This window comes from Ambystoma mexicanum, chromosome 6q (assembly GCF_040938575.1).
Source record: "Ambystoma mexicanum isolate Mex_15411 chromosome 6q, UKY_AmexF1_1, whole genome shotgun sequence".
In the NCBI taxonomy this organism is placed as follows: Eukaryota; Metazoa; Chordata; class Amphibia; order Caudata; family Ambystomatidae; genus Ambystoma; species Ambystoma mexicanum.
This window is the reverse complement of record NC_090937.1, coordinates 984007197-984030956: the sequence shown is the minus strand read 5'-3', so window position 1 is coordinate 984030956 and position 23760 is coordinate 984007197. Positions and strand designations below refer to the sequence as shown.

Below are 23760 nucleotides of genomic sequence, written 5' to 3'. Positions count from 1 at the left end.
TTCCTTCTTTTGTGTTCTGATAACCTTTGCATTTTACAATATTGAAGTATATTTGTGTTACTATATGATTGCCTCCTTCTAATGAGCGTTTTATAATTGAGCTTACATTAATTGTTATAGAAGAAACCTTGAGTGTAAGTCTATTTCAATACTTGGAACTGTGAATCTTTGTAACTCCACTACTGCTCACATTTCCTCTCTTGAGATAAGCCTGGGTGCTCAGCCCCGCTACCAAAACTGTGTAGTACAGACTTCTACCAAAGGTTGGTTTGCTTACACCTGTAGTCAGTTGTGTGTAGTGTTCCCAGAGGGTACTGCATACAAACTTTGTCTAACAAAATCCTGGCCTGATGTCATGCCCCCTGGTTGCAGAAATGTTTCTGAAGAACAGCTGCACTATGGCTAGAATATCATGGATGAGGAATCCGGGGGAGGAACATCCATCAGAAAGAACATTACTTGCCTCTCTAATTTGTTATTTAAATTGTATTACATCTTATGGCACAGTATATGGGGGCTGACCTTATTTCGATACCTGCTCTACTCCAGTCCTCTGCTTTTCTTTCATAAGTATTTGATGAGCAGGAGCTAGATCCAGCTCCTTGGTAGCTGGCGTCACCCGGTAAACAGGAGGTACCGCTGAAAATCTGGAGCTTGTGTACAGCATGAAACAAACAATACACTTGTTATATCACAGTGATAACAACGCAAGTTGCGAGCTATTGGCCAGCCATGAAGTAATCGCACCCCCCCCACACCCTGGCAATTGTATTGTATACCTACAGACAACCCGCCATTTCATTTTTTTTCCAAGAGTCTATTACGGTGGTCAGTCATATCGAAAAAAAGTAGGAACAAAAAAATAATTATTTATATATTTTCTTTGGGGTTTCGTGAGTAAAAAAAAAGGTAAAAACCAAAAAAAATTTAAAAAGGTGGTTGGGGGGGGGGGGGGAGAACCCACCATTTCGAATAAAAAAACGTAGTGAAAAAGAAATTTGATTATTTTTTTTCGACATTATTTTTATGGAAAAAATGACTTTCTACATTTTTGTATTCGATATTATCACTATGAACCGTCGATTACCACTGGCTAATGCACATTATGAGCCTTAATATATAGGACCCATTATGGTTTAATGATCTTCTGGATGTGTTTTCAATAGTCCATACTCCCTAACCGTTAATGTCACATGGGTATCTTTTCAGGAAACCAGTTGGCCTGGGCAGTCAAACATAGTTCCTGGTAGCTATTGCGGTCAAGCCAACCATGCTTCCCTAGGCTATAACCCAGAGCTAACTAGCTCCCAGTAAGTTTGAACCCCTGAGTGGGTTGAGCCCAGCTCCCATGATGGTTCCCCTTTCATCTCTTTTGGAGTTCTTCTTTTAGATCGTGTAGCTTTTTCCTTTAGTTCGCAAGTTTATATTGAAGAATTAATATGCCAGCAGAAAAGTGGCATTGAAAACTAGATATATGGACAGCTATTTGTGTTTAGGCCATGAAAGCTAAAGCTGCACCTGGACTTTGTGCCTACGGTCCCAACTGTAGCAAGGGCATGTGCAGACTTTAATTTTGGTGCGGAAGGAACCAACCAGAAGACACACCTTGTCAATCTCTATGCCCCTGATTCTGGAACCTCCTCCCCATCAGCACCAGACTCCCACCCTTGCTTCTACATTACAGGAAGGAGCTCCAGGCTCCTCTTCAAAGAACAGTTCCTCCCTGACCCCTAGGTAGAGACACCCTTTGCTCCCCCCCAAACCTGATGTAGTGGGGGAGGGGGAGAACAGTTTGCCAAGCCCCTTCCTCTCTCCCCCGTCCCCTATTTCTTCTCCTGGTTAATTGTAGGCCTCTTGCTGCTAAATTGCCCCCTTTTAGGTAACCTTCCCTTTTATCTTTGCTACACTGTCCTTTTCCCCTGTATAGCACTCGGTTTCTTCCTGAAGCTAGGTCCTTGCTCAATAAGTACCCTTCAATTAATAACTTAATGCATTGATGCCTTTTACTTATCCCATACATCTTGGTGGATTAAAACAGATTGAGTGTATTTAGATGTGGTCAGAAAGCATAGTAAAACTTTTTATAACTCTTGGTCCAGAGAGGACAAGAGTAGTTTAGTGGCATTAAAGGTTTGAGCAGATGCAGCAGGATTCAAGATTACACCAGAATGAAGTGTAGTACAAGATGGGTTCAGGGTAAAATTAAATGTGTGTGAGTGGGTGGTTGGAAACTCAGTTATGATTTAACAAGTTATGATGGCTCAGTGAAACGTGTTTGTCGTGGAAACAAGACTACACTGAGCTGCAGCGGTGCCAATCAGTCCTTCACTTAGAGCCCTGTCTCTGGTGCATGTTATAAAAGATAGATAAAGTTGGTGTTTATTGTTGGAAGACACTGAAATTGTGAATTTGATCAGGAGTGGATAACAAAGACCACGATTTGAGAGTAGTCTGCATAGAGAAACAGCAGGAAAATTCACATAAGGAAACTGCTGAGTAAAGAATGGTGGCATGAATAGATGACCAGCAAAAAATGCCAGTGATATGCAAAGAAAGGCCAGCCCACAAGAAGTGCATTTTCGAAAACTGAGTAGTGTTTTCTTGATGCACTTGATTATATCTGCCAAGAGATGACTGATTAGAACCAAGTTGTAAGTGATCAACCTTTTCGAATGCCTCCCACCTGTCCAGAATAATGTGTCTACTTTAAAATGACCTGCAGGAGTAAAAACATTAGTGATGTGGGTAGAGTACTGTGCAGAATAAAGACAGAAATGGGGATGATACATGACAAGTAGAGCGCATAGATTTATAGTGTCAAGTGTCAGCCATTGAAAAAGCTTTGAAAGATTGGAAATAGTCAATTAACAAGGGAGGGGCAATTAAGTGAGATTGTCCATAGGAAGGGTTAGATGTCTGTGTTGAAAGACTCCACAATATCCCAGGTCACAGATTGGTTCCTCCTAGTTGGAAGACATGAGACAGGATGGAGTGTCTAGGAGCAGCTGTGCACTTAAGTGATAGAGTTCAGGTTTGGAAATATGTGGTCAACACCAAGGCTCAAATGGCCAGGCCTAGTACAACATCTAGAAGCAGTTTGGGAGGGAAGCGTGTGTTTGTCAATTTTAGAGATTAAGAAAGTCTCAAAGCCTGATGGTGGATGTGTAGAATGAAGGACTGCATCATGGATTGGCAGTAAGCATTTGAGTAGGCAAAGTAAATGGTTGACTCTTCTGAGATTGTTTCAGGCTAGGATGTACTACATCCGCTTTCAAAGCCGACCACTGGGATGAGATGTGAATAGCCTTATTCCTACTGGTTGGAGCTCAAGGCATAAATTAGTTTAAAAAAAATTGATTAGTAGAGTTTGCCTTATTATTTTCTGTGTAAGGGGAAGTTCCATGAATCAAGGTTCCAATGTTAAAGGAAATGTCCTAGCTGGAGTCCATGTATGTAGTATGGTGTTGCAGCAGGCTTGGCCATACGCAAGATGGCTCTTATGTCATTGATATCAATGACTTTCAACATGCCATTAAATACCACTTTTTGGTGAGGGAAGGGCTGGGCACTCGTGCCTGAGCCCGGTAGGCCCAAGTGCAGTATTTCAGCTCTACAGCCCACAAAAGCTGTATTTATCTACTATTGGCACACAGTTGCCCTGGGATGCTGACATTGTTTTTGTTTTAAAGAACCAGCCTTTGCACATTTAATGCTACCCTTATAGAAATTACACATGTCTGCAAATATGTAGGCCGGGTCGTGCGCTGGTTAGTGGTCACAGGTGCTGGCGGGGGATTGCTGGGACAGCAGGGGTCCAGGTGATGCACTCAGTGGAGACTCGACCTGGCGCACTATCTCAAAAGACTTGATTAAGTCTGGGCAGAGATGCAACGGGCTGTCATGAAATGCAGGTGGTTACTTACAGATTCTGCTTGTGTTTCCGGCCTCCTGATTGGCCACCTCTGACAGAGCAAAGCAAGCTCTGGAGACTAGATGTACAGACTGGATGGAACCATTGATAACTACTAAAAATCTAGTTCGCTTTCTGTAGTCATTACGTAAGAGGAAATAAAGTAAAATACGAAGAGTGGATGCCATAGGCAGAGAATTGGGCAAACTAGGTGGAATATTTTTGTTTGACATCTCACTTTAAGGGCATTTGGGGTAAAGCAACAGGGTGATGAGACAGAATGTTATATTGTTTGGGATCAGTTCATGGGCTAAGTACCAGTTGCAAAGATGTATGCAGCCATCTGGTCAGACCTATGTTTTCCACCAAAAGGCTTTGGATGTGTGCTCATATATATTTCCAAAAGTGTTAACTCCATATGATGCACCTTGCCCTAGTAAATGATAGATGGTTGACACTATGAAATTTAGATGCACCAACATAAACTTCACTGCATGAAATTGAGAGAATGCAGTGTTTGACAGTAGAAATACTGTAATAATTCATTGTCTTTTTCGAGTTTTGAAAACAAATCTTGTAATGTTGGGCTATGCATAACATGTGAATCTAAGCAGATGCAAGCACCAGAAATAAGATTACAGTGAGTAATGTATCCCTTCTGATGCTTGTGAATCTGCTTACTCACAAGCTGTGCATATAGTCCGACATCTAGTGGTAATCGTGGACTATTGCAGCTTTTTTCAAAGATCGGAAAGGGATGTTGACATGGGTGTGACTAACACTTTCCCTAATGTGACTTGCAGTGTGCCCAAAATTCCTCACATGTCGAGGTCCCACCAGATTGTTTTTTTCCACCTAACTAGTTGGTCGCACATAATACAGAGCTCATAAGAGTTTATATTGCTGTTTCCTATTCTCGGTAATTCCACTGCTTGTTGGTGGTTAGATTGCCCAAACTACTTCTCGACGGCTGTTAACTCTAGGTCCCTTCTGCTGATGCTCCATCCTGGACTGCTCGACGGCTGTTGACCGTGTGGCCTTGGACTCCGGCCCAGCCTTCATCGTAGAGAGTGAGGCCCTGTTTGTTCCTTCTCCTTTGAGAATGCCTTCATTTACCCCTTCTCTTCCTTTTCTCTTGGTCTGGCTGCCGCTTCCCTCTGCTATGGAGAGGACGCCTTTTAAGTTTTGCCTGTCTTGCAATGGCTAATTTCACTGGAAGGACACCCATCGCTGATGCAATGAGTGTCTCCCTGGTGACCACGACTGCTCGTGTGAAGCCTGTAAGCTCTTTCAGCCCAAGACCCTGAAAGACGTATGTAACGGTGGCCAGCCTGCACCATGCAGGCCGATAGTCGCTCACAACCATCCCCCCTCCCCCAACCCCACTTCCACACTGGTGCTGTTGCATCAGTCATGGAATCAGTTGGCAGCCACTGCTCCGATTCAGAGGATTTTGACCTTACTGTGGAGCCTTTGTGCTCCCACGTTTCCGTCCCCGGCAGGCATGCTTCTGGCCATTGCTAGGGGGAAGTCGCACTGCAGCGACAAAGACACTCGCGCACCACAGGCTTCAAAGCACACAACCCCCAAACTATCTTTGGCGGATCCTTCGAGGAAAGTTTTAACGCCTGCAGGCCTGTTGAAGACTTACTGGACCTTCCGTACCTCGTAGTTTGGTGTTCTCTGCGCAGCCACATTAGTGGCCTATGCACGGGACTCAACCTACTTCAGTAGCGGGTGCTCCCTCAAAATGTTCCACTTACAACACGGTACTCTTGAAGGGCGCAGTAGCGGCGACTACCACTGCAGCGCCAAAAGACGCAATGAAACTTGTCCAGTCAGCCAAAACACTCCTGAAGCTTCGGGAGAAGCTTTCTAAGGCTGATTTGCCCGTTTTGGACGCCCAGAAAGGCCCCCTCGCCTGAGGGCTAATCTCTGGCCACCTCCTTTTTCTAAGGCCCTACTTTATGCCTCAGCCCCTCCTGCACAGCCCTTTACCTGTCCTGAAACCTCACTCCTCTGAACGGACCAGGGATAGGTTTGAGGCCTGTATGAGTAAGATGGCCGAGTTCATTGACTTATCAGGCCAGTTTGAGAACATTTTAGAGACTTATGGATGTGGACCTGTGCCCCATCCCTAGTAAGTCACAGAGGCTTCGCTTTTATGGTGCCCAATTTTCCTCCTTGGAGGAATCCCATCATGACCCTGTTTCTCTCCCCCCGCACACTCTACCATCCCCTCTCCAAGTCGACGTCTTTGGGGATGACCTGGATGACCCTAGTCAGGATGCTGCCTATGCCGACCAGGATCCCAATTAGCAGTAACCAGACTGGAACCCGGTGGATGACCAGGGCATGTGGCACACCCCGCCACATGGCCTTGAAAACATTTTTCTGGATGCATCTACCACCTCCCAGCCTAGGGACTCGTCGCCCATAGACGACCAGATGTTCAACACCCTCCTGAAGAAAGCTGCTGACAATTTCAAAATGATCATGCACAAAGCTGCCCCTGATTGAGACTTTGCAAGATGTTCTTAAGGAAAAGACCCCGGTCAGCCAAGCCATCCCTTGCTGAACTCCATTAAGAAGCATTTGGCCCCTTCATTATTCACTCCATCACTCGCAGCACGGTAAACCCCAGTGTGGAAGAAAATGTGCGCGGCTCCCTCTAGACCCGCTCTACATCATGGGCCACGCTATCCTGGACTCCTTAGTTGTCTCCACAACTCACAAGAGGGCGGGGTTACCACTGTCCTCACCGGAATCGCCTCCGTACAAGGACTGCAAGGAGTTGTATGCCCTGAGCAAGCGTGTAGCCACCTCTGTGGTGTTTTCCACCAGGATTGCCAAAAATACCATGCTCCTTGCGAGCTATAGTGACGTTCAGTCGGGCCTTGTTCAGGATGGCCTACGAGATGTCCTGAACCTACTCACACCTGCCTGTTAGCTGTGGTCATAGGGTAGACTAGTCACCCAGAATATTCTCAAGAATACTCTGGACTTTGCCGAAACTACAGGGTGTACCCTTGCCCAGGGAACCCTACTAAAAACGCCATGCCTGACTGAAAAACTCAGGGTTCAAGACAGAGACTCGGGCTTCCTTGATCAATAAGCCAGTGGAGGAGACCAACCTCTTTGGGAAAGCGATTGACGAAGCCCTGGAGATGGCAAAAAAGGAACACAAGACGCTCAAGTCGCTCAATCAGATCTCGGCTAAGCCCTTTGTCCAACGCGGCAACTCCAACTCCCGCCGGTCCTTTCCTGGGCAGTCCTGCTCACGCTCTGCCCATGCACAATATGGCTCAAGTGGATCCAACTAGTCTTCTGTACAGCTCCTACATCAACGTCCAATCCCAACATAGATGTTTTTGTTGGGGAAAGAGCAGGGGAAGACATTCTTCCAGAGAATCCCCGGCCTCCGCCTCAGATTCATTGTTACGGGTCCCCTGCCATACTACCCTGGTCGGGGGATGTCTAACATCATTCGCCCACGTGTGAAGGGGGGGATCACATCAGATCAGTGGGTACTCAAGACCGTCGCACAAGGGTACTGCATCAAGTACCTCTGGCCACCCCGCTACCATCCACCCAGAATCAGACGCCTGTCATCAGACCATCTGTGCATCCTGTTGGAAGAGGTTCAGGTCCTACTGGAAAAGGGCACCATCGAAGTCGCCCCCCCCACCTCCAGGTAAGCTAAGAAAAGGGCACCATCGAAGTAGTCCCCCCACCTCCAGGTAAACAAGGGTATTTATTTATTCAGTGTACTTCCTTGTATTAAAATAATTATCCAACCATGCACCCTGTTTAGATCTGCGTCCTGCAAACACGTATGTCAAACCTCTGGATGACAACTGTTCAGGAAATAATCCCACTACTGCGTCGGGGGGGATTACATGGCCACACTGGACATGAAAGATGCATACTTTCATATTTCAATGTTGCTACCACACAGAGTACCTCAGGTTCATGATAGAGGACACGCACTATCAGTTCAAAGTTCTTCCCTTCAGGATTGCCTCGACCACCATGGTGTTTACAAAGGTGCTGGCGGCAGCAACAACTCACCTGCGCAGGCAGTCCATTCCCGTGTATCCCTACCTCAACGACTGGCTCATAAGAGGGGACACATACGGAACGTGCCTAGCAAACACCCAGGTGACAGTCGATCTCCTGTTCAGCATGGGATTTTCTATCGGCGAGAAAAAATTAAGTCTGGTCCCCAGCCAAGTCAAACAGTTTCTGGGGGTCCTGGTACGCACAGAAGACTGGCTCATCTTCCCCTCCAACGAGAGGGTTCAAAGCGTTCTGGTCCAGTTCCCTAACTACGTAGCCAGTCACCATGTAACCGTTTGCTTGTCTGCGCCCCATGGAGTGGCTCTCGAACCAATGGTGTCGGGCCTGTGGGAAGAGCTAGGGGTTGTCTCAACAGCCCTCGTTCAGTCTCTGCATGGTGGCCCAGGGGAAAACCTTTACCACCCCTGCAGTAGAGGCCACACTCTCCACGGACACATCCCACCGGCTTCAACAGACTTGCACTGCATGTGGTCTCCATCAGTAGCGTCCCATCAACTTGTTGGAACTGCTTGCAGTGTTCAAAGCTCTGAAAGATTTCCAGGCACATCTTCAGGGGAAGAACATTCTGCTCCTCAGACAGTACCACAGCCATGAACTACTACCTGAACAAACGGGGAGGGGGGGGAGCACTCACCCCTAGGGGCTATCCAGACTGTCCCAGAACATCTGGAAGTAGGCACTCAAACATGACATGTTCTTCCTCCTCGCCATGTTCCAGGGGAACTAACTTCTGGCAGTCGGGCTCAACAGAGACTTTCCCCTACCCATAGAGCTTGAGTGACAATGACAAGAGCACCTTTTACTCAACCTCTTTGCAGAATGGGGGTTCCCAGAGATCAACCTGTTCACAACTCTGGAGAACACAATGCCCAGATTACACCTCCAGGTGCCCACAATCGATCCAAAGGGAATTATCTCTGGATAACATGGTCCCCCTGCCCCTCCCGCCCCGATTCCCCTTCTCAACAGAATAGTGAAAAAATGTACCAGGAACAGATCATAATGAACATAGTGGCTCTAATGTGGGCCTGACGGCCTTGGTTCTGCCTTCTCATGGAAATGTCAGTCTCCCTTCAAAGGAAGCTGCCATGCCCGTAAAGCGTAGGTCTCAAGACCTGGGAGAGACACTGCATCCATGCCCCCAAACACTCAATTTAGCAGCTTGGCTCCTGAAGTCAGAGTTTGGGCACCTTCAACTTCCTCAGAGATGGATGAACATAGTCAGGGAGGCCTAAAAACCCAACATCAGACATTGCAACTCAACAAGTGGAAGCGCTTTATCTGGTGCAATCCCATTGACTGCTCCCCTAAAGATGTCCTTTATCTAACATACCTATTACTCTGGACTAGTTTTCAATACCCTGAAATGCCACCTTGCCGCTCTCTCTGCGTACATGTTCTCCTTTTCCAAAAAGTGCCTGGACTTATATCTATATTGCTCATCTTTCTCCCAGCACACTAAATGGACAAACTTTGTACACTTGAAAGGCATTGATTTACTGTTGGGGAGAATTCTCTGTTGAGGCTAATTTCCCAAACCTAGTGAGCCCCCCTAGCAGCTTTGCTGGGTTTTTGGGGTTCATTTTTTTTCTCCTGCTAAGAGACTCTTTTTCTCCCACTCTTAGACATGATTTGAGATATCCTTTGACTTTGTAATGTGTTTTATGGGCTATGGGGTCTTTTACTCCATAGGGTTTCATGTGGTTTTTGGTAAGTGTGTTACACAGCACCCTCAGTGCAGTAACACAGGGGTGTCAGTGACCCCCAAACATAGACTCCATACCCTGGGACTGACTACTGTCTCCCAGGGCATTTAAAATCACCATTGACTTTACTAGTCTTAAATTGTGAACAGAACCAGTACAAACCATCATATTGTGGAAGTACTGGTAGGGGTAATTAGATTGCCCCTGGGTCTGTTTTTCGAGGGGGCACTGTGCAGTCCCCCCTCGTCAAGTTTCTGGCTGGTGGCAGTGGTTACCACGCGAAATATTCCACCGGAATATTTCCTATGGGATTTTCCCATTCATTTTAAACACCACTTTTTTGGTGCAATATTAAAGATACCGCCCGGTTATTTATTTAAGATGTATTCCCCGGTTGGGTCTTTTTGCCAGGACTCGGTTTTAAAATGGCGTTTGTGTTCGCCTCTAACTCCAACCCAAGTCGAGCCCTTTGTTCCACTTTTTGGTGGGCTTCTCCACAGAAGCCTCCAAAAGTGGTGCCACTCTGTCTGGGTCTACAGGATGTGTGGGAGGTGGGGGTTTAGGCACCCTGGACCGACTTGCACCCGCTGCCAGGAACAACTGCCCCGCTGGAGCTTTCTCACCATTTCAGGTACTGTGTCCCGCCTGGTCTCCCTTGCAACAGACTGTTCAAGGTGTCCCGTAAATCCTTGACTTTCTATCCTGGGGTGACTTGGGACCTGCAAACTAACTTTTCTTGACTTGATCCAACCCTTTTTGAACCATCTGCAAAGACTCTTTAAAGTACTATTCAACTGTGTGGTCTTGGACACATTCCGCCTTGCTCTCTCCAAGAGTGGGCCTGCCCTATGACTTTCTTGCTCCTCAGTAGACTCTGCCTTTTCTGACTTGCTCTGGTTCTCTTAAAGTTGTTGGTATTTCCTAATTCTGCCTTTTTCTATCCCTTTTTAACTAACTTATTGGAGTGCCATCTTAGGTTAAGCGCTCACCTCTGTCTGTAAATAAGTGGTGTTTTAACTAAGACTTGTTCAATAAGTAATCAGGGATGTATATATATATTAATAGTGACTGTGTTTGAACTTGCTTGCCATATTAGTGTTAGTGTATTTTACAAAGTGTGTTTTTAAATAAATAATTATATACTTTTATACCCAAGCTCTGGTCAGTGTTTGTTTGTGCTATTGTATTTTGGTACCTATCTTGGATACTCTATATACTGTCTAACTCTTCTTGAGAGAAGTCTGGCTGCTCAGCCACAGCTAACAGGTAAATCTGGGTGGTACAGACTGCTACCAATTGGGTTTGCTGCCAGCACCTGTAGTCTTAAGCCTTTTGCAGTGATCCCTAAGGGAACTGCACAGGTTTCTGCCTAACATTTACACACACTCGGGCTGTTTATGGCCGATTACATTAATGAATACAACAAAGTACTACATAAAAATGTCAATTATACATCACCGTTAAAGCACCAGCCATGAGACGTCTCATCTCTGCCAAATCTGCACTTGGAAACTTCAAACCCATCGAAACAGAGATTTGGGCTTAACAGGCAATAGAAAGCGATAAGTCTATCCTTTCGCCAAAGCTACTTCTGAATCTCCTAATGTGGTGCTCTCCAATTTAAACTTCCCACAAATGCAGGATAGTAATTTTCCAGAAAGTTCATCTGTTGCAAGCCTCCACAGGCATTCGGCCGAAATGTCACATGGGGAAACTCCAAGGGGTTAACACTTCTCTTGCTCATTGGAGCGCGAAAGACAACTTTCGGCTCCTGCAGCGTTATCAGGCAAAACATTCCTTGAAACACTGCAGACTGGCATAGGCAAAAACAATGTTTTTCTAGTGATTAAAAGAATGCAAACAGTATTCAGAGCTCACAATAAAATGCAGCCTTTATTGGGGCTTGAGGAAAATGTCCATTGCTGCACCCAGAATGCGTTTCAAACTGATGTTTTAGTCAGAGAATACATTTTTAAATCATTAAAGAACACCACATCCCAAAGCAAGGTTTCATGGTGGAAGATTCCAGTCATTAAGGCCTTCATGGAAGGGGCGAAGAGACTTCATACCCAAGTTTCAACCCAACTCCCGGATGGGACTTGAACGTGGCGTTAGGGTATGTTTGTATGCAGTACCCTCTGGGAACACTACAAACAACTGACTACAGGTATAGGAAACCCAACCTTTGGTGTATGCTTGTACTACACAGTTTTGGTAGCGTGTTGAGCCGCCAGGCTTATCTCAAGAGGTGTCAATGTGAGATGTAGTGGAGTTGCACAGAGATTCACAGTGACAAGTATTCATATAAATACTTACACTGAAGGTTTCTTGAATAAACAATTATTAATGTATTTGTCAGTTAGAATAAGCCTTATTATAAGTAACAATATAATAGTAACACACACATACACTTCAATACTGTGCACTCTTAATATCTAAATCAGTAAAGACCCTTTTAGGATGGCCCACAGACATAACCTACACCCTCAGGTGACTTCAATAGCTAGGGTGCTGGGGACATTAATATCTTACTGTTTGCATTCAGAATACTGTTATAAATTGGCAAAAGGAAAATGTTATTAGAACAAGAGACTTCAAATATTCTTAAGCAGGCAAATACTTTTGGATCCCTACAGCAGAGTCATTCAGTATAACAGTCTAGGCCAAAGACAATGGGCAAACGTCTTATATAGGATGAAGCACTCTTGGTAGGTAAGTAGAAAAGTCTTTGCACAATGTTTTAGAAGTCTTTGAAGTAAAGAAGAATCAAATGTAGGGCCACAAGCAGTTAGACTTGTGAGTAGTAGAAGATGCAAGCAACTCTACAGCAAGAGCTAAATTCTCTCAGACTTTGTACAGTACCTTCGAATTGAAGAAAAGATGCAGCAGATGACCTCTGTTCCTGTGCAGCTCTGCAGATCTCACTTTTCCTGGGCCTCCATCGTGGGGACAAGAGGGAGGACTTCTGGGGACTCCTGCACTGCAAGGGGACGGTCACCGCTCACAACGGCAATCTTAAATCAGTGGCTGTTAGTGTTTCAGCTCCTTGTGTCTACCACAAATAGCAACACTGTGGTTCCTGGCTGTCGAGATGGACTTTACTTGCTTCTGGGATCCCACACACTGTTGGGGCTGAATCAGTCTTGCTTCCTGGGAGTCCGGAGGATCTTCCTGAAGCTCTAGGCCGGCTTAAAAGCAACTTACACAATCTGGTGTTCCTCTCCCTGGCTATACGGTTTCCAGCGGCAACTCTATGGAAATTCAACCAGCTCCGAGAAGGATGTCCAGGTGGCTTACTTTGGAGATGATTGGTCCCACCAACTCAAGGGGAGAAGTCTTCTTTGCAGGGGCTTCTGTGTCGATGCAAATTTGGAGTTTCAGCAGAGCAGCAGGGCTTCACCGGGCAAACCAACAGTTCAGGAGTTGCAGCAGGCGTCCTTCAAGTTCTTCTTCGGTTACTTCGTCCAGTGGTAGACTCTGCCTTCCAAGCAAAAAGCCTCGCCTTTTATTCAGTTCTCCTCTACCACTCATTCCAGCCTAGCTGTCACTCAACCAGCAGGGTGGCTGTCCTTGCCGGACAGTCAGCCAGCCAATCACTACAGAGTGCATTTGGGTCTCCTAGGACACTAAGCACAGGGAGTTTCGGGCACCTCTCTCACTTCCTGCCAAAGGCAAAGTGAACCATGGGACCAAACCTGGTTTGGTGCAGAGAGTAAATCGCAAGGAGGAACTTTCCACAAAGAGATGGTGAAAAAAAACAGGCCATTTTGACAGCCCGCGGTAAATGCACGTCACGGTAGTTACCGCTGCCACCAGCCATTCAGTGAGAAAAGGGTAACATAAAAATGGTACATGAGAAGCTAGACAAAAGGGGATACTGGGTAACCCCTCCAGCACCCTATTGTAAGATAGTGTATGCTGGGCCAAGAAAGTTACAAATGTAAGTAAAGACAATTTCACTTTACTGCTCTGGGAAACATTAGTTTATCCCAGAGAAGATATTTAAACCTTTGGTAAATCTGAAAGTCTACCCTGTGCCACTGCACTGAAGGTGCTGTCTGACACAATGTAAAAGATTATGCCTATGAAGTTGGTCAGGCTCCATAACCAAAGGAAACCCAAAGCTCAGAAATCACATTAAAAAGGATCTCACTCTCTCCAGGTTTAAAAAAATCAAGTCCTCAAAATCCAGCAAAGTTGCTGGGGGTCTCTAAGGTAGAGGGAATTAGCACATTTCTGAGAATTCTCCCTAACACACAGCACAACCAATGGAAGATCTGCCACTCACACTCCCCAGTTGTGGTCGAATCAGGGACCACTGTTGGTGAAACTCATGCATATACTCCAGACATACAGAAACCAGTTTGTGGACTTGGGACCAGCCAGTCCTCATTCCACTTCCTAGCTTACGACTCGCATGGACTGGACTAGCCTGAGAAATGCACTGCTTTCACAGGCAAATGCATGACCATAAAAGGAAATTCCTGTCCTGGCAAGACAGGAAGAAGGCTAAAAGACAAAATGGCAAAAGAACGAGCTAAAAACCGTGGCACGGCCATGTTGGAACAGTAGCCACAGTTAGTAGCCAAACGTAAGAGAGCTAAAATAAAACACAGTAAAAATCATGAAAAAGTAACTTCTGCCACCAGTTTGTCTTTAGGCATATTTAAAAGTAACCAAAAAAATCCTCTGTGTAGTCTAAGGTGATACAAAAGTATCCCCGTTGCCCTGCACTGTGAGGTGCAGTGTAAAACATGAGTTACCCAAAATAGATAACCTGTGAGGGAAACCTAGATGTCAAGTACCAACAGCCTGAAGGACTAATCAGTTTCACCATAACAAGTGAGCAAAAGGCCAGTGGAGTGAAGATAAAGACTTAACTGCAAACAGTTAGGAAATGGTGTAAAAACAAAAGAAAAAACGTTGGAGGGGGGGAGAGGTTTATAGAGTATGGAGGAAAAGTTGATAAAAGAGAACTTTCCGAACACCTGTTGGCATAATGGAGTCTATGAAAGAGTGATCTGCATGACAAAACGGTAGACAATGCTTATGCTCTTAAGCACTCTTGATTGTTCAGTTTTCTTTGCCAGTCTATTTCTTATTCTGCTAAACTAGTATTTCCTCTCCTTTCAGCTGAAATGGCACTGGTTTTCTGCGATACCACTGAAAAAGTGAAATGCTTGCTAGGCGGTGTGGAAAAGGGAGAGACCCCAGTCCTCCGCACCATCATTCTCATGGAACCCTTTGACACAGAACTTCTAGAACGTGGAAAGAAATGTGGGGTGGAAATCCTTAGCATGAAAGCACTGGAGGTAAGCAATGCAATGCTCTTTGCAAATCATTTTCTTTTCCTTGCGGATGGAAGTTGTAGTTCTTTTTAAAATGCATCCACTTTTAAGCTGCCCCCTAAATCTTCTAATTGTTTTACCTGAGCAGTATTTGAAATGTCATTCTAACCATGGGATCTTGGTACTGACTGTACTTGAACCTTTAGACGCACCTATCCTGGGATGAATGAAGTAAGCCCTGGTTTGTTTGCTATGTGTTAATCCTCACCTTCAAGGTGGCCCATGCACTGCACTAAATTAAAACAACATGCTTTTATTCTCTTAGTTTAAAAAATGTCCTTTTCATGGTTACATTTTGAGTGCTGTGTTGAGATGGATTTCTATAATCTGCCCTGGTGGACAGATTTTTGGAGGCGACCCTAGTTATAGTGAACAGGGAACTCTGAGGTTATCCAAAACCCAATCAAGCTGGCAATGGAGAGCAGTCGAGGCTTATTCTCGGGAGAGCACGAGTGGGGTCAGGGCCTCTATTAGTCCATACAGTATGGAACGCAATAATTCAATTTAGACATGAAGTATAAAACAGTTATTATACAACCAAAACAAGTTCCACAGCACCTGGGGCCAATTCCTGGACTTTGTGGAAAGATTGCCGGGAGTGGCCAGACAACCTCCAGCACTCTGCTGGCTAACTAAAATGGACTAACATCCTAGCAGCCCCCTGGACCGGCGCACATGGCTGCCTACCCGATCGCAACCACAGTACCCATACCCTGTAACTTCGATCTGAGATAGACGTGACCCCTTCCCCGGAACTCACCCCCACATTCTTTTCCCCCTTTTTGTTTGTCTTTTTGTTCTTTTTACCTCAATTGAAGCATGTTTTCTTTTTCTTGTTTACTATGTTTCACTCAAAAGCATGTCACAAAGAATAATGAAGCCTCTGTTTAATAAATGCCAATAAAATGTTATATTGAAAAAAAAGTTATTATAAGCCTTCTGAACACACTTCAAAATGAATGAAACGTAATATTGAACAATACTCTGATACAAATATTTCTCCAGCATGTGGAATGGTATGGATTCACATGCTCATGAATATTCCCCGTCAGGCTGGGAATCCTCAGTGAAACAAAGGTTTCACTTTAGCTTTAAAACTGTTTCTCCTCTAAACTAATCATTGTCCTCCATGTCATACTTCCCGCATCTATTGACTGGCCTCTCCCTAAACTCCACCACTGGTGGCCATCTTCAGTTTTTTAGTCCTTGTTGCTCTCTGAGCTATTTTCATATTTTGAGCGATTTTTGGAAAAACTGAGTACATTTGGACTTATTTTTGTCTCATCTTTCAACCGGAGGTCTCGGCTTGGGCCTTTTTCGCGCCTTTTCTCCATGGCTGAAGAAAAGAGATGACTCTGCAAACTCTGCCCCAAGTGTGGATTGAGGAATGTGTTTTTCGAAGATTGACACCATACGTGTCTGTATTGCCTGCATCTGGCCCATGAAGAGGGATAGAGGGCGTGGCCAGCAGCCATGAAGTGAGGAAGTCTGGCCCGTGAGCTCCCTCCAGATCCATCTAAATGATGAGCCCTACGCGCCGATAAACTGCTCCAAAGTAAGGTGCCCGTGAAGAAGGCCAGCAGCCTGTGGAGTGCAGTGCCATGAACTGGAGAAACGTCTCCGGACTGCTCCCACTGGCCTGACAAGCTGAAGGTTCCTGAGGTGGAAAATGGCAGCCGCTGCTTGAAACTGCAACTGAGCAGTGACTTGGTCTGGATTCGGCGGCAGAAAGCACATGACTGGGCATGGTGCTGCAGTGATTACAGAAGGAACGGCTTTGTAGAGGGCTGACACGGGAGGAGCCGGATGGATGGTGGGCTGCTGTAAGAGCAGATCCCATGGCGCTCTGGTAGTGGTTGCGGTACAGCAGGGACCAGACGACATAGGCACTCTGGTGCACAGTGGGGTGCCACCGGAGCGTGGAATGAGTGCAGCCCCCGGCATGGTGCTGGCCTAGGATTGGAGGCCGTGTTCCCTGTGAGGATAAGCACTGGTCGAGTATTAAGACCAGAGCTGCGCTTCAGGCAGAAAGGTGGGGTGGAGGTGTGTTGGGCACAATTGCATGCAGTACCCTCTGGGACCACTACATACAATTAGGACTACAGGTGTAAGCAAAACCAACCTTATAAGTCTGTACTACACAGTTTGTGGTAGCGAGCTGAGCAGCCAGGCTTATCGCAAGAGTGAATGTGAGCAGTAAATGAAGTTACACAGAGGTCTTACAATCACAGTGGTTCTAGTAGACACTTATACTCCAGGTTTCTTGCTAAAACACTTAGACATTTATTGTACAATCCTTTAGAAAACATTCACTAGAAGGAGGCAACTTAATATTATACACAAACATACTTCAACACAAAACCAATAAGTTTCTGTAGAATTTAAACTCCCCTGAAATAGGAGCCAACGGGCATTTCAGCCACTTTAAATGGGAGGGCAAAGGCACAAGTTAATAGAATAGATCACAAATACTTTCTCGGGCAGTGCAAATAGTTTTGGTTCACTAGAGGACTCAATTCAGTTCAATAGGCTTAGGCCAAAGTCAATGGGCTAGTGTCTTGGATAGGAAAGAGCAGTTCTTGTAGTAAATGGTAAAGTCTTTGCCAAAGTTCTCAGAAATAGTTTGTATGAAAAATAATAATTTGTTGGGTTATAAGCTGATTAGGCCTGCAAGTTGGGAAAATTCCACAAACCTTCACCGCAAGATCAATCGGGTTGACACATTACCTTAAAATGAAGAACAAGATGCAGCTGAAGACGTTGGTTCCTGGCAGTTCCTGCAGATCTCACTGTTCCTGCGCCTCAATTGTGGGGACAAGAGGGAGGACATTGGGGGGGACTCCTGCACGGGATAGTAGGAGAAACGCAGACAAAATGGAGTCAGTTCAGTTACAGTAGCTGTAATTCAAGCACACAAGCTGGTGTCCCTCTCCCTGGTTAATCCTAGCCAGCCTTGAGAATGGTAACCAGGTGGTTTACGAGTTACCAACTCAAAGGAAGTCCTTTAAGGGGCTTCTCTGTCGAGATGAACTTGGCAATTCGGACCTGCAGCGGGGCTTCACCGGGCAAACCAGTGGTTGCAGCAGCCGTCCTCTTCCAGCTCGTCTTCAGGTCTTTCGTTCCAGTAGTCAACTCTGCCTTCCAAGTCAAGAGACTCGCCTTTTAAACAGTTTTCTCCCTTTCATTGCAGCCTAGCTGCCATTCACCCAGCAGGGTGGCTGTCCTTGATGGACAGTCAGCCAGCCAATCACGTCAGAGTGCATTTGGGCCTCCGAGGAGACTAAGCACAGGGAGTTCCGGGCACCTCCCTTACTTCCTACGCACCCCAGATACTCAGACGCCAGAGGCAGTCTTCAGTCCTGAAGCCCGCCAAAGAGATACGAACAAAGGGACCAAACCTGGTTTGGCACACAGAGGGAAACACTAGAAGGACCTTTCCAAAAGGAAATGGTGAAAAAAGACCAGGACCCGTTTAAACAAAGGGGCTTAAGGTGCCATCTTGAAAAATATGGCTCCCGTGATTTTTAGCTACCGGTGTTCACGGTCGGGAATAATCATGGTAGTTCATTGTGAAACCACTGCCACCAGCCATTTCGATAGAAAAGGGTAGCATTTGACTGCTAAATGAGTGTCTAGACACAGGAGATACTAGGTAACCCCTCCGGCACTCTATAGGAAGATAGTGTGTGCTTGGTCTATCAATTTAAAAAGACTAGTTTAGTCAATTTGACCTTACATTCTCTGGGAATCAGTAGTTTGTCCCAGAGAAGGTATTTAAACCTTTTGGATGTCTAAAAGACATCCCTGTGTTACTGCACTGCAGGTGCTGTGTAACACACATGAAAATATGATACCTATGGAGTTGTCTAAAACTCCATAATCAAAGAACACAAGAGTAAAACGCGCATCAAAGTACATGAGTGGGGGGAAAAAAGGGCTCACACTCTTTCCAGGTAAAATCCAGCGAAGTTGCTGGGGGTCTCTAAGTGGTGGGAGATATTCTAGCCGAGCGTATGATCACTCCTTTTGAAACCCTGCAGGCCAAATTTCGACTTCCAGATGCAGAGCAGTATCACTATATACAAATGACACAAGCACTGCAGATACCTGCCTTCATTCACGGATATGCCCCAGAACACCCCTATAGAGTGCAACCTCTGGGTAGAGCGTATTCCTACTAAAGTCGCATCCACCCAATATTCTGCAATCATGGCATTTGGTTCAACTAAAGATTTTGCATAGAATATATTACCCTAAAGTGGCACTACACAGGTGGAACCGCGCCCCAGATCTGAAACCGCCTGCGGTGTCAGGGGTGGAGGGCACCTTTGTACACATCGTATGGGTATGTATGTCCTAGGATTCAGACCTTTTGGCAACAATGTTGTAGACAATTGTCCGATGGTCTGAGGAAAACGGTTCCCTTGGACCCAAAGTTGCTATTACTTGGTATTCCGTGGCGAGGACTTCACTGCTCGATGTGAGACTATTTCTATCCACTGCAACTGGCTTAATAAAAGGCAATATAGCACAGCGATGGGGCGCGCCCGGTTCTGTCCCAATGGGCTGCGGACATGGAGGATGCCCATCAAAGCCATGAAAATTAGGGGCAAATGCGAGGAGGAAAACGTATTAAAGATAAACCGATTCAAACTGCCATATCCACAATATTTTACTGTAACGTTGAATGTATAAATGACTTATTGCTGTCCCTGGACGGGACAGACCAATGTAAGGTAATTAATGATGATGGGGTAGCTTTCGTTGTTTGTCATGGTTTTTGTGTTGGCAAACTAAAAAGATGTATTAATAAAAGTAAAATGTCGAGTGGTTTAGATTCAAACCATTCATTGTAAAAAACCTAAGTTTAATTCTAACATTATGGAGTATTAAATAACATTTCCAGTTGCCCGTTGGAGTCTTTATTTTTTAAGAATGTGTTTAAATCTTTTACCTACAAATGAAATCTTGGGTGCCTGGAATAAAATTGCAAGGAACTTGAGGATTTGTCACCACAGTTCTTTTGTAAATTGCATCCTTGCAGCACCCACCTTATGACAGAGTACAAAATTAAGCGAGGTGTCACAACTGTATTTAGATTATTTTCTTAATGAATTTCGGATTTCTGTCGGAGGAATTATGACACAAACATTTAGAGGGCACCCACATTTCCTTGACATTGGCTTTAATTAGATTTTTAAATAAAATCTTCCCTGTGAACACTCTTAAAACTGCTTAATGGACATGTCTGTTACTTTTCATGTCTGATACTTTTCTTCTTGCTAGTGCAGATAACCGTTTGGCTGGTTCATGGGGACGGGGATTTAGGTATTTTTAATTAAATTTTAATTGAATCTTTATGCAATGTTTACCTTTTTATATCTTATAACCTTCCTGCTAGGATGTTTTAGATTTGACTTTTATTCCATACAATGCTTTTTCCCATTCTATGCTTTTTTTTTATTATTTATTTTTTTTGTGGTATATTTTTGTGTATTTTTTATGCAGTATTTTATTTTGTTCTGCTTTATGGTTTATTTTCTTATGTTACTCGGTTTTTCTACTTGTAAACTCGCATCTATTATCGAGTGTTGTGTGATAATGCTACCCCCTAGTTTCATTTTTCAACCATTCTTACAACTGGGTATCTAAACTGAATTGTGTTCTGTGTGGAAGCATGGAGGGCTTCTGTCCAGGCCCAGTCTCTCCCGAGACTAAGCCTTAACTGCTCAGCACACTACCTTGATTTGGTTTTGGGTAAGCTCAGAGCTCCCTGTTCACCAATACTAGGGTGGCCTTCTAAAAGCTGCTGGGGCTGATTTTAGAAATCCATCTCAACACCGAACGCTAAAGTCCTTTTAAAAATGCTGTTTAAAAATATAAAATGGTCCTTCAACAGTGCACTGTAACTATATACTACTATATACTAAATCTTTTACTTGGGAGACCGCTTGGCCAGGGCTGTCTCAAGGTCCTTTCTTGCTGCTGTGCCTGCCTGATGAACACTCGGGAGCAACAAATTTTCTGTGGGAGAGGGAGGGGCAAAATCTTTGTAAGCTAGGCTACGTATGCCAGAATCAGCCAGCACTTCAGCTGCAGCGTTGGTGGTTAGAGGGGGCTCCCTTTTATTGATTACTGGCTGGGTTGCATATGCCAAGTACAACCTGTCTTAGATTGTAGCAGCTTGTGGGCCACAGTCAATTCCTAAACTTGGGCCCTGTCTGCCATCAGCGTCCTTGGGAAGCATTAGTGGCACACTGGGTCAGGGGGCTGGGCCCTGTAAAATTCCTGAGGCATTCCCCTTCCTGTTTGCAGAGCGCTGTGTACTGGAGTGCAGGCGGCTGTGACAAAATGTGCTCCATGCTGTGGTAGGCACTGTGTGCCGGGCTGTGGTGGTGAACGCAGCCCCCATTCGGACTATGTGGTGCCGCCCAAACAGGCAAGATCAACCAGGTGTTCTTTTTTTCCTCATTGCTTAGTGCAGTGCCCTTTTCGACCCTCTGCCTTGTGAGTCAGGCTTCAAAGTACTAACTGCGCTCCTCTCGAGGTGCCGAGAATGTACTTGCACCATTTTCCAGTTGTTGCCGTGTCATGGGCAATTCCTTCATGACTGTGCTTAGGAAATCTCTAATCCTTGATTACTAGCTACTTCTATCACGTAGAAACATCAACGGTTGTGTTGTAGTTGGGCCTGCCAGTGTTATTTTTAAGCCGTCTTCTGAGGTTTAATGCCTCAACTTTGATGTGTGCCTGTTCCTTGTACTGAGAAGTCCTGTCAAAAACAAGTACTCAAGGGCAAATGTTTTGGCTTTTGTATAGGTATTATTTAATGTAAGTGGTCTTGTATAGTGCCAGTTTGCCACCTCGCTACACTTATTGCTAAGAAAAAAGGGGTGTGTAGGGTTTATTAGTGGGATAGGCAGATGTGAAATCTGTCCTGTTGATGGGTGCAGGTCGGAAGTACCCGGTTCCTGAGTGCCAATCTTTCTGTTTGATTGGTGGAGACACTTGTCAGTATGTCACACTGCCCCTGTCAATCCCTCTTTCTCGCATAAATGCATTGTATCCCATGTGCAACAATACAAGCATCTGCAAGTTGGCAGTTGAGGGGAAGGGGCAGTCTGTAAACTCCATCAATTACCATAAGCTACAGCTAAGGGCTGGGGCAGCAGCAAGAACTTTAGGTTCAGAGAAAGGGCTACTTGAAATTTGGGGCCGCAGTCACCCATTGCGCCTTGCTTGGTGTGAATATGGATTTCTCAAATCTGGCCTGGTGGACAGATTTTAAGAGGCCATCCTAGTTATAGTGAACAGGTGAACTCGTGAGAGGTTGGCCAAACCCAATCAAGGTAAGTACAGAGACTGGTCAAGGCTTAGTCTCCGTATTGGAGTCAGGGGCCCACAATGAGTAAAATACTATATTATAGGCCCAAAAACACACTAGAAAAATCAATCAAGTAGGTAATATTACACAACACTCTAAATATAAAACATATAAAGTCAACTTTGGTTATAAAAATGCGCACAATTCACTTGTACACCTGTGTGGAAGGTAAATAGTTATGCAATAGGATAACAAGTTCACAGGAATAGAGGGGGCCTACCTTTATTAATCCAATCCCTAAGTTGAATGGGGCCTTTCCTTAAGCAGCGGACGCACAGCTAGGAAATGTTCCTCTGGTGGTGAAAAATGTTCCAGAAGACTTTGCAAGGTTTTTACTGTTAAGTAAGGTACTTTCTTGATCTTTCAGAACAGCTTTTAAACTAAACGTTTGAAAAGGGAAAGAATGGAATAAATCCAAGTTCTTCATATTCTTTTAGAATGGAGATGACTGGGGAAGTTGTAAGCACTAAGATTACTCACCACCCTTACTCCAATTTTCCCAAGTGACTTGGCAGGTCGATTGGAGTGGCTGGAGGTAGGTTTTCCCACCGTTGGATCCAGTAGAAGATGCCCTGGTGCTGCTGGTGCAAGGAAGTTTCCGGTCTGCTCCAGGAGCTGCGTGCAACCCGATCTGAAGATGAAACGCAGCAGGCACCAATGCAGGCCTCTTGAGGGGACACTACCAGATGGAGGATGGCCAGTTCCAGCGACAGTCACTGCACACTTGCTACAGCAGGCGTCTCTTCAGTTGCAAACAAAGACCAACATCCTGGACAGGATCCCTTGATGCTGGAAAGCTGAAACTTGGCAGGAAGGTGACATTTGGGAGTAGCTGGCGCCCACTGAAGTTCCAGATGAAAATGTGGAAAGACTTCTGGCGCAGTAGCCCAATTTAAAGCTCGTCAGTCTACCGGCTGGTCCAGGGACACACCTGAAGGCTCAAAGCTGCAGGTACATGAGAAGACGTAGAGACTGGTTGGTCCCGCTAGTCCACGGGGCGAAGCACTAACGAGGGCCTTCTGAGACAGTCCCAGTGCTTCACCAGGACAATTGAAGGAAAGGTTGGCAGGCCTCTTCCGAAGTTATCCTCTTGTAGCTACACCGCATACTTGGCTCCATTTCTGATCTGCTGGAATGAATGCAGGACTCCTCTCATCCTAAATTGAGGTGAGTGACCATACTGAGCCCTCCAATAGCAAGGATCTGCACGACTCACTCTGCCAGCAATGGTCCAGTCAGGGACCACTGTGGGTTTCTTTTTGTGAATGCACACCAGACTCACTGGCGCCAGTTTGAGGATTGGCACCAGACTGTCCCAACCCACTGCCTGAA

The 23760-nt window shown here is 45.4% G+C and overlaps 1 protein-coding gene across 6 annotated transcripts in view; it reads left to right on the top strand.

Annotated features, from left to right (window-relative positions):
• Positions 1-23760, top strand: part of ACSL1 (acyl-CoA synthetase long chain family member 1) — an 877045-nt gene that overhangs the window by 386930 nt on the left and 466355 nt on the right. For all 6 annotated transcript variants that reach the window (XM_069631504.1, XM_069631500.1, XM_069631503.1 and 3 more), the window contains one exon: positions 14830-15008. In XM_069631504.1, coding sequence (XP_069487605.1) covers positions 14830-15008 — 179 coding nt within the window. The remainder of the gene's footprint in view (positions 1-14829; positions 15009-23760) is intronic.